General features: G+C 44.8%; 1 protein-coding gene across 1 annotated transcript; it reads left to right on the forward strand.

The window, feature by feature from the left end:
- The first annotated feature begins 222 nt into the window (after positions 1 to 222).
- Positions 223 to 1,275, forward strand: LOC117349829 (beta-1,3-galactosyltransferase 4-like). Its single transcript, XM_033923424.1, has one exon. The coding sequence runs from the start codon at positions 223 to 225 to the stop codon at positions 1,273 to 1,275; it is 1,053 nt and encodes a 350-aa protein (XP_033779315.1).
- The last annotated feature ends 10,344 nt before the right edge of the window (positions 1,276 to 11,619 follow it).

The raw sequence follows: 11,619 nt of genomic DNA on the forward strand, positions 1-11,619 counted from the left end.
GTGACGTCCCCGGACAGCGTTCTCAGCCATTGGTCGGCCTTGCCTGGGGCGTGGGCTCTGGCTGAACCAGGAACTAGTGGCTTCTCCATTTGACCTCTGCACTGTGGATCAAGGACCTTTAATATTTGGGGGGCTTGTACCTGCCTTCATCCTTCTGAGCAGTGCCAGCTGATTTTGGTCTGGACTGACTGAGCATCACTAATGTCTTTAAGGAGGCTTGCCATGTGCATGCACCACTTGAAGTACCACCACCAAGGCTTGCGCCACCGCTGGCTGTGCCGATGCCTGCTGCTTGTCCTGGTGGGTACAGCGGTCGCGCCAGCCCTCGTCCTCACAGGCCTCTATGAGGAGTTCTTGGCCTTTTCCATTGCTCCGTTCCTTCGCAGCGGCTCCAGTTATATCGATCGAGGCTGGAACTCCAGCGGCGCCTTGTACCGCATCGCCAACGACAAGGCCTGTCATGGAGCAGTCCCTCCTTTCCTGCTGAACTTGGTGGTGAGCAGCCCCTCAAACTTTGAGGCTCGTCAGGCTATTCGCCAGACCTGGGGCAGCACAGAAGAGCTGAAGGGCTTGAGGATCCGGACGCTTTTTGCAGTGGGGCAGCCACAAGCGCCAGACGTCCAGGTACTGCTGGAACAGGAATTCATAGAGCACAGAGACCTAGTGCAGGGCACCTTCCATGATACATACCGCAATCTGACTCTGAAGACACTCATGCTGTTACGCTGGGCCAGCACCTTCTGTCCAGAGGCCCACTTTCTGCTTAAGGTTGATGATGATGTCTTTGTGAACACAAAGAGGTTGGTGGGCCACCTGCGAACCCTGGGATATCCACGTCCAGAGGGTATCTATCTGGGGCGCATCCACTGGCTCGCTCGTCCCGTCCGCGATCTAGCTAGCCAATACTATATTGCAGAGGCAGAATTTCCTGGGTACATTTTTCCCTTGTATTGCAGTGGTACAGCCTATGTGGTCTCTGGGGATGTGGCTCAGCAGGTGGCTGCAGTGGCTCTGGAAACTCCAATTGTACCCATGGAGGATGTCTATGTGGGGATCTGTGCCAGGAAGTTAGGAGTGGCCCCTCAACATTCAGCTTGGTTTTCTGGAAGCACCCATTACCCCCTGGACATTTGCTGTTACCAACATACCTTTACTTCTCATCACATGACACCAACACTGATGAAGGCAGCATGGGGGCTGCTGGCATCAGGCAAGAATGATTGTTCCCGGCTTCTGCGTCGCTTGGAACTACTGTGGTGCAAGCTGATCTCGTAGAAACTTTCTCCAAGGTTAGATTCCCAGCTGCAGGGGAGAACTATGACCCGAGTTCCAGCCTGTCTCACTGCAGTAAGAGAAAACAGCTTCTACCTTTCTCATTTCAGGAATATGAGAGAACAGTTATTGAGTGACAAACTGTGATTTTTATGGTAATGATAAAACAACTACAAACAATCCAAAACACAGCACTGAGACTTATATATTCATTGAGGAAACACAACCACATCACGGAGGCATACCTCAACTCACACTAGCTTCCAATCCCGGCAAGAATACTATTCAAATTCTACTGTCTACTATTTAAAACCATAAACGGCGACAGCCCAATCTACCTGAACAACTGCCTCATCCAAACTATATCAGCTAGACCAGTGGTTCTTAACCTTGGTTTAACCGAACCCCAGGGGTTCGGTGAGTCGGTCTCGCAGGTTCGGCGGACGTCAAAACACACCTCCGACTCATATAGCGCTTCGGTCACGTTCAATCATCTATCAGTTATTCAGTGATTTTGATCAAGACTGATCGTGTAGTCGGTTTCTTGATCTATCAATCTGTAACTAACGCCTTATATACATCAATCAATTCCTGATCAAAATTTGTGATTTAACTGATAGATGATTGATCGTGACCGAAGCGCTTATGATTCGTGATGATACGCCCCGCTTGTCCATAATTGGCTGCAGGTGATCACGCAACATCACTTGGCCTATCTGTGCTGCAGGGGATTTGATGCGCAGAATAGTCGAATTGTAACTGTTGTGATAGTACGTCGTGTGATACCTATCTTAATATTTTAATCCCTTACTAACTATGTCGAGCAAAATACGAAAGTGGTCGGACGAATATGTACAATATGGATTCACATGTATAACGGAATGTGATGGGAGTCAGCGTCCTAATTGCATGATTTGCAATGCCAAGTTGAGTAATTCTAGTCTAGCTCCAGCAAAACTAAGGGAACACTTCCTTAAGCTGCATGGAGATGGAAAATACAAGAACACAACGCTCGCTGAATTCAAGGTGAAGAGAGCAAGATTCGATGAAAAGGCTACTCTGCCTGTTCTCGGCTTTGTACCCATCAACAAACCAATCCTCACAGCATCGTACGAAGTTGCTTACCTGATCGCAAAGCAGGGCAAACCACTCATAAAACCAGCTGTGTTGAAGATGGCGAATATCATGCTGGGAAAAGCGGCTGAAGTTCAGTTATCTGAAATTCCTCTTTCAAATGACATCATCAGCAACAGAATAGAGGATATGAGCAAGGACATCTTGGCTCAAGTAGTTGCAGATCTGATTTCAAGCCCGGCAAAATTCAGCCTTCAACTCGACGAGACCACAGACGTTTCCAATCTAAGCCAGCTTTCAGTATTCGTGCGCTATGTGAAAGACAACGTGATAAAGGAAGATTTTTTATTTTGTTAGCCTCTTACAACAACAACTAAGGCAACTGCTGTGAAGAAACTTGTGGATGACTTCTTCAAAGACAACAATCTTTTGTGGGATATGGTTTCTGCAGTTTGTTCGGACGGAGCTCCAGCCATGCTCGGAAGAAAGTCCGGTTTTGGTGCGCTAGTGAATGCCGATGCACCACACATCATTGTTACGCATTGCATTCTGCACAGGCATGCGTTGGCAACAAAAACCTTGCCTCCAAAACTGGCAGAAGTTTTAAAAATTGTTGTGGAATGCATGAACTATGTGCAAAATAATGCTCTGAAGCACCGCATCTTCAAGGAACTGTGTAAAGAAATGGGATCTGAATTTGAGGTACTTCTGTACCATTCTAACGTTCGGTGGTTATCCCGGGGACAGGTGCTGAATCGTGTTTTTGCCATGCGTGTGGAATTAGCTCTGTTTTTGCAAGAGCAGCAACGTTGTCATGCAGATTGCTTCAAAAATTCTGAGTTCATTCTCATTTTAGCGTACATGGCTGATATCTTTGCAGCTCTCAATCATCTCAATAAGCAGATGCAGGGTGGTGGAGTCAACATCATCGAAGCGGAAGAAAACCTGAAAGCTTTTCAAAAAAAGTTACCATTGTGGAAACGACGAACAGAAAACGATAACTTCGCAAACTTTCCCCTGCTAGACAACTGTGTAAGTAAGATCGAAGATGTATCTGGAATCGGAGACATTTCTGTACCCGCGGAACTGAAGCAAACTATTGCCACGCACTTAGATGAGCTTGCAAAGTCTCTCGACGGATACTTCCCTACGAGAGAGTCATATCCAGCATGGGTGAGACAGCCGTTCACGTTTAGTGTTGAGACAACAGATGTCAATGATGAATACCTCGATGAAATCATTGAAATTCAGTAGAGCCAGGTTCAACAACAACTCTTCAGAACAACAACGCTCTCAACGTTTTGGTGTCAACAATTGGTAACGTACCCTGTTATTGCTAAGAAAGCTCTGGAAATTTTCATACATTTGTTACAACATATCTTTGCGAGCAATCCTTTTCGAGGATGCTGGACATAAAAACGAAGAAAAGGAACAGACTTTGTTGCGAAAACGACATGAGAGTGGCACTTGCCAAGGTAAAGCCGCGCATTTCTGAACTGGTCTCTGAGAGGCAACAGCAGAAGTCACACTGATTTGCAGTAAATTTCATTATTATGTTGTTATTATTATTCGAAATATAGGAGAACTTTTTTGTTTTCAAAATTGATATTATTTTTTCCCTCACTGTATACCTATGTTTTGAATTTGTAAAAATCATATTTTATTTTTCCAATAAAGAAGGGTTCGGTGAACACGCTTATGAAACTGGTGGGGTTCAGTACCTCCAACAAGGTTAAGAACCACTGTTTTAAAAGAACATGCTGGACATTTGCCTGTGGGAACCAGGTGCAGCTGGGTTGCTGGAAGGTCACCCTTGCATCTTTGTTTCAACTTTCAGCATACAATCAGCATACAAGGACACCATCCTGAGCCACAAATCAGCCTCAGCAAAGTGATAAGGATCTCAGAGCTGGAGGAAGAAAGTTCACCAAGAATTCTCTGTTTCTGGACTGCCCGGGCCCCTCTCGTGGGGGGGGGGGGGGGAGTGAAAGAGGCGTGGACTGAGAGGAGGAATAGTTAGGTATACATTTTTTGTATCAATAGGGGGGTCACTTGACCAGAATTCGGGGATGTACTTTTTTGAACAAAGGAAGAATTTCTCTGTATAAAAAACATGTGCATCACAGATAGGGCCAGAGAGATTCACTTACTTATGCTACGGGGAACTGCTAGCCCCCTACTAAGCACATGGGTGCAAGTTCTTCTCTCCATTGCATATTCTGAACTGACAATACATTTTTCTGCTATGCCTTTGCTGCTGTACTTTTGTAAGTTTTTATACTAACAATAAACAAATATTGTCTGTTTTGGAAGATACAATGCCGTCTCGTAGTTATTCCAATGAGGTAAACAAAGCAGCCTTTACTTCAAGGGTGAGAAAGAAGGCAAGATTTGAGTGGACAGAGGCAGAAAAGAAAAAGTTAAGAAAGCTGAAAAGGAAAAATCAATACGTTGGAGATAGGCATAAGAATATAAGAAGTGCCTTTGCTAGGTCAGACCAGAGGTCCATCGTGCCCAGCAGTCTGCTCACGCGGCGGCCCAACAGGTCCAGGACATGTGTAGTAGTCTTCTATCTGTACCCCTCTACCTCCTTTTCCTTCAGAAATTTGTCCAATCCCTTCTTGAACCCTAATACCGTACTCTGTCCTATCATGCCCTCTGGAAGCGCATTCCAGGTGTCCACCACCCGTTGGGTGAAGAAAAACTTCCTAGCATTGGTTTTGAATCTGTCCCCTTTCAACTTTTCCGAATGCCCTCTCGTTCTTGTATTTTTTGAAAGTTTGAAGAACCTGTCCCTCTCTACTTCTCTATGCCCTTCATGATCTTGTAAGTCTCTATCATAGCCCCTCTAATTCTCCTCTTCTCCAGGGAAAAGAGCCCCAGTTTCTCCAGTCTCTCAGTGTATGAAAGGCTTTCCATACCCTTTATCAATCGTGTCGCTCTCCTCTGAACCCTCTCGAGTATCGCCATATCCTTCTTAAGATACGGCAACCAATATTGGACGCAGTACTCCAAATGCGGACGCACCATCGCCCAATTCAGCAGACACTGGAAAGAGAATTAGTTGAAGATAGACAAAAAGCAGAAAGAGAAATTAGGACCAAGATGATGGAAAAACAAAACATCCAGACAAGGTAGAAAAAATGGCATGTATTTCGAACCTCCAAAACTGGGCCCTCACTGTACAAATGAAACTAAACGAGACCAAAACAAAATTACTTTGGCTCGGCCCAAAATTAGATCAGCTATCCACCCTCATCCCACTATCCTCTGGTACCACATTGCAGCTTGAGCACTCAAGCAAAGGTCTGGGCATCATCATTGATTCTACACTGTCCTTTAACGACCATCTTAACTCCCTAGTAAAAAAATGCTTTTTCAATCTTCACATGTTAAGGAAAGTGAGATCCTGCTTCCATCAACAACACTTCGCTGTCCTTGTACAATCCATCATTCTTTCCAGACTGGATTACTGTAATTCCATCTACTTAAGCCTAACAAAGAAAAGCCTTCATAGACTTCAACGGATTCAGAACACCGCGGCTAAACTAATCTTCGCAAAAAGCAAATTTGACCACATCTCCCCGCTTATATCTAAGCTTCACTGGCTCCCAGTAATCCTTAGGGTCCACTACAAATGCGCCTGCCTAACCTTCAAATCTCTATACGCCATCCTTCCTCCCCTTTTTCCACTATCCTGGAACTCCTCGAATCCCAACACCACCAGATCCACTCAAAAATTCAAACTATCCTTCCCCTCTTTAAAAGGCATATCCTATGCAGGAAAATTAGGGACATCCATCGTCTTCAGGATCACTGAACTGTGGAACAGCTTAACTGCCCCACTTCAGAGTCTAGGCTCCCTCCAACTCTTCCGAAAACATTTGAAAGCTTGGCTTTACTCTAAAATATAATTGACCTCTCCCTATTCAATATACTAAGTCCCTCTAAACTTTCTCTTTACTAAGTCCTTCTACTTTTGTTGGAGTTCCTTCTATGTCTATTCCTGTAAACAGTGTCAAGCTCTACTTCTGTGGAGATGATGCGGCATACAAACTTAAGGTTTAGTTTATTTTGAATTTATTAACTGGAATATGTTAGCTTTGGGATATGTGCATCACAATTATTTTTGTATTCATTGGCGTAGTCATGTACAGCTAATTTGGGGGAGGGTCTGGAGCCAAAATTAGTGGATGGGCACCAAAATTTCTCCCTGCCCGAGTGCAATTTATAAATATGTGAGCTAGTGGGGATTCCCAAGCCCTGCCAACTGAAGACATCTTCCTCCAGACTGGCAATATCCTCAAGTTGCACTTGCTTTCATGCATGTATGAAAGTCAAGGGGAGGGAGGGCAGGGAGGAGGGAAAGCAACAGCTCTGCAATATTGCTGCCAGCTGCAGAACTTGAGAAGTTGGAGGGGGAGGAGATGGCTGTCAGTTGGTGAGGCTTGGGGATCCCTATTAGCTACAGCAAGGGAGATATTCATTTTGAGGGAGCCTAAGCTCAAAGTGGGAGACCCAAAAAAGCAGTAATATTTACCCTGATTAAACGTTCCTCCACGTGCACTGCTGACAGCTGATTCAGCATCCCCGCTCTGATGAGGCTCACCTCTGAAGAGGCTCACCGTAGCTGTAATAGAATGGGAGAACCAGGGCCCGCATCCCTGCTCATTAGAGTGGGGATGCGGAAACCTGTGGCTGCTCCCACTGTCAGCGGTGCACGTGGAGGGATCACTCCGTCAGGGTAAGTATTACTGCTTTTTTGAGTTCCTCTCCACAGTGTCCTTTTAATGAAGGTTTATTATTAGACTAGTTGTTTAGCCCATTACATTAACGGGTGCTAGCAGCCCTTCTCCCTTACTTTTACCTCCTCCCTGTCCAGCAGCACCCTCACCCATTCCCTGCTCCCCCTATATAGCAGTAGCCCTTCTCCTTTTATCTCCCCCTGTTCAGCATCACCCCATTTCCAGCTCCCCATATCCAGCAGTAGCTCTTCTCCTTTGCAGGAGCCCTTCTCCCTTCCTTTTACCTCCCCCCCTGTCTAGCAGCACCTCTTCCCTGCTTCCCCTATCCAGCAGTAGGCTTCCCTTCCTGTTACCTCCCCCCCCTGTCCAGAATAACCTCTTCCCTGCTCCTCCTGTACTGCAGCACCCCTTTACCTGCTCCCCCTGTCCAGTCCGGTGATCTCCATCCTTGCAGGATGACTCCTGCAGGGAGTCTAGTTCCTGTCCGGTCCCCGCCAGGCGTGCGAGCCTGCTCTGCCCCCTCCCGACCTGCCGGGAGTATTTGAATTAGACCCGACGGTTCCTGTTGAGGGAAGCACTCCTCACCGGACTCAGCGGTGAACTCCAGCCATCGGGCCGACATCCGCCTTGTTTTTTTTTTAGTTGAAAGACGCGGCGGTGGCTCCTCTCATGATCCCCACCTGCGTTGGAAGTCTGACACAGGCGGGGATCGTGAGAGTAGCCACCGCCGCGTCTTTCAAAGAATCGTAAGCCGCGCATGCGCACTTCCTATGTGTCGCTACAGCTCACGGAAAACCGGCGCACACTTAGGAAGTGTGCATGTGCGGCTCACCATTTTATTATATTAGATATGTACATCTTCTATATTAGTGATTGCAAATTTGGGACCTGCTCAACCTTTTTTTTGCTCATCAGCTAGTGTTAGTGCGGCCCCAGAACATTTTTTTTCAGCCAAAAGGTTGGACACCCCTGCTTTCAACCAAGATAAGATTCCAGCCTCCACCCCCCTAATGAAGTATCATGAGATTCATTGTTCATGATGTTTCTCACGTACCAAATTCCACAAGCCTGCTTCTGGAAATGGCTGCACATCAGGTAACCTACTCCATCACTGATACCTTTTTCAGTGTTTGGCCCGTTGTGCAATATGACAAAATCTGAATTGCTATTTTTCATTAATTGCAATTGAATTGAATTAAATGAATATGAATTGTCTAAATACATTAAAATTACAGCTGTATGCTAAATTTTGCAGAAGAGACATGACCAGTTGCCTAAAAAGTGCAACAGCCATAACCTTAAGAAAAGGCTACAGTTACCGAGAGACTGTAGCCAAAATTGGTCATGTGTCATTGACCAGGGTACTGAAACTCTACAAGCACTTTGAAGAGACTGGAAGCTTCAAAAACAAGGTTGGAAGGGGCCAGGAAATAGGTTACAACATTTCAGACTGATAGAAGATAGTAAGGATGGCTGTACAGAATTGGAAATTAAGTACCGCTGACATCAATAAATCACTAAAGTGCATTCAGGGATATAGTTAATAGACACAGAGCCAGAAAAGCTATGATAAACACCGGAGAGAACTGGCCTGTATAGGTAACTAACCTGTGAAGGGTGATCAAACAAATTTATAAAAAAGCTCAGAGATTCGAAACTCTGAAAGGAAGGTTGTGAGACCTCCCTTGGAAAAAGAGTTTACCTTCCAGTCATAGTCCTTTTATAAAATCTTTGATCACTTCCTTCAAAGGTGTATATGAAAAACTCTTCTTTAACCCTTTCAGGACCATAAGGATCGTAGGCCAATTTTTGTGGTTTTGACGACATTTTTATGGTAAAAAGGGCTTGCAGATGCCAAAAAAATTGATTTTTTTTGTGAAATATCATTATTTTTATTTAAAAAAAATCACACTTCTGGCTTATGGACAGTGTGGCAAGTGAATCTTCTCGTCAATCTAGCAACGACGCTAATGAATGAATGTCGGAACCAGTTTGTTTACATAAAGGCAGTATCATATGGAATCCGTACATATCAAATTTAGAACTGTAGACTATCCCAATCCAAATTTATAGGATTTTAAAGTTATGGGACAAATATGTCCCTTGGTCCTGAAAGGGTTAAAAGCTTCAAAAAGATTTGTCCTAACAAGGTACAGCTTTTTCAAAATGCAAATGTCACTGCACCTGTGGCAAATTCTAAAGAATTTACTTAGCTTGTACGCAGGATTTAGGGGGTCCCAACGCGGCCCCGTTTCGATCCCCGTTTCAGGGGACCCGATTGTGGATACTCTAAACAGGTTCCTAGAAACAGTTCAAGCTGGAAAAGATTTCTGTTGTGACGTGCAGATGAAGATTCACTGCTGGGACGTAGTAGCTTCTAAGTCCGTAAACCTTTGAAGGAAGTGATCAAAGAGTTTATAAAAGGACTATGACTGGAAGGTAAACTCTTTTTCCAAGGGAGGTCTCACAACCTTCCTTTCAGAGTTTCGTATCTCTGAGCTTTTTTATAAATTTGTTTGATCACCCTTCACAGGTTAGTAACCTATACAGGCCAGTTCTCTCCGGTGTTTATCAATAAATCACTGGCAGAAACGGGTGTTGGTGTTAGGCCGGACAGTTTGCTGGAGACTGGTGAAAGCAGACCTGTAAGCAAGAATTCCTAGGAAAAAGCCTTTCTGCAATGCAGTTTAGCATTATAAAGAATAGCCTTACTGAGTCAGACCAATGGTCCATCAAGTCCAGCAGCCCGTTCTCATGGTGGCCAATGCAGGTGTTAAGAGCCTTAGCCTATAGGGAGAGGAGAAGAGTATGATCTCACAATGCAAGTATTAAGAGCCTTAGCCTATAACCAGAAATCTCTATGACCTCACAATGCAGGTGTAAAGAGCTTTAGCCTATAGAAAGAGGAGATGCAAATGTTAAGAGCCTTAGCCAAAAGGGAGAGGAGATAGTGGATGCTGCGGATGGGAAGACTGGATGGGCCTTTTAGCCTTTATCTGCCATCATGTTTCTATAACCATAAATCTCTATGACCTCACAATGCAGGTGTAAAGAGCCTTAGCCAATAGGAAGGAGGAGATAGTGGATGTGCAGAAGGGCAGACTAGATGGGCCATAAATCTGCTGTCGTTTCCTGTCTCTATGATCTCTCACTGCAAGTGTTAAGAGCCTTAGCATATAACCATAATGCTCTCTGAACTCACAATACAGGTTTAAAGAGCCTTAGCCTATAGGGAAAGGAGGAGAGTATGACCTCACAATGCAAGTGTTAAGAGCCTTAGCCTATAACCATAAAGCTCTATGACCTCACAATGCAGATGTAAAGAGCTTTAGCCTATGGGAAGAGGAGATGTAAATGTTAAGAGCCTTAGCCTATAGGGAGAGGAGGAGATAGTCATTTGGCCTTTATCTGCCATCATGTTTCTCTGTTTCTTTATGCTCAAATCAAGCATTCCTATATTCAAAACAAGATGTGTGAACGAGTACTGTGTTAAATAAATCACGCAATATAAGGATTGTGAAAAGAGAGAACTTCAGTAACTTTGTCAGTCCAAACAGATATTTATCTGGCACCCAATTACTGGCCAGACTAGTCAAATAGGGTCTGGGATAACTTGTACTGCCTTTATTATAATTTTTCTTTTGCACCTAAAGTGCTTTAAATTGTAAATGGTTTGATTTGTTAACCCACTTATTTTAAACATATAAACAGTAACCTAATTTAAAGATAGAACTCATCCCCAGACTCTATAATGAGGTTGAAGTATCATAAGTATACATAATTCTCAGTAAAGAGACCTCTTATAACCTGGATGTTATTTCAAGTCCTCATTCTGAGACTTGGGAGTGATCATCAGCACAGACATGAAAACTGCTGATCATGTGGAGAAGGCTTCATCTAAGGCAAGACAGTTGTTAGGTTGCATCCGCAGGAGTTTCGTCAGCCGGAAGTCATAATGCCATTATACAGAACCATGGTGAGGCCTCATTTGGAATACTGTGTGCAATTCTGGAGGCCACACTACTGAAATGATGTGCTGAGAGTAGAGTCGGTGCAACGGATGGCCACCAGGATGGTCTCGAGGCTCAAGGATCTATCGTACGAGGAAAGGCTGAAAGATTTGCGGCTGTACTCACTCGAACGTAGGGAGAGAGGAGACATGATCGAGACGTTTAAGTATATTACCGGCAGTATCGAGATGGAAGAAGAGATTCTCTTTCTCAAAGGACTCTCAGCCACAAGAGGGCATCTGCTCAAACTCAGGGGCGGGAAATTTCATGGCGACACCAGGAAATATTTCTTCACCAAGAGAGTGGTTGATCCTTGGAACGAGCTCCCGGTGCAGGTGATCGAGGCAAACAGCGTGCAAGAATTTAAGAGCAAATGGGATGCCCATGTGGGATCCCTTAGAGGGTTAAGCCAAGGGAACCTGTCACCAGGAGTGGGATCCCTAAGATAGTAGACTTGGGGGTGGGTCAGTAGAGTGGGCAGACCTGATGGGCTATGGCCCTTATCTGCCGTCATCTTC

Source organism: Geotrypetes seraphini, chromosome 16, assembly GCF_902459505.1.
Source record: "Geotrypetes seraphini chromosome 16, aGeoSer1.1, whole genome shotgun sequence".
Lineage (NCBI taxonomy): Eukaryota > Metazoa > Chordata > Amphibia > Gymnophiona > Dermophiidae > Geotrypetes > Geotrypetes seraphini.

Coding starts and splice junctions, on each gene's coding strand:
- LOC117349829 (XM_033923424.1), top strand. CDS start 223: ATGTGCATGCACCACTTGAAGTACCACCACCAAGGCTTGCGCCACCGC.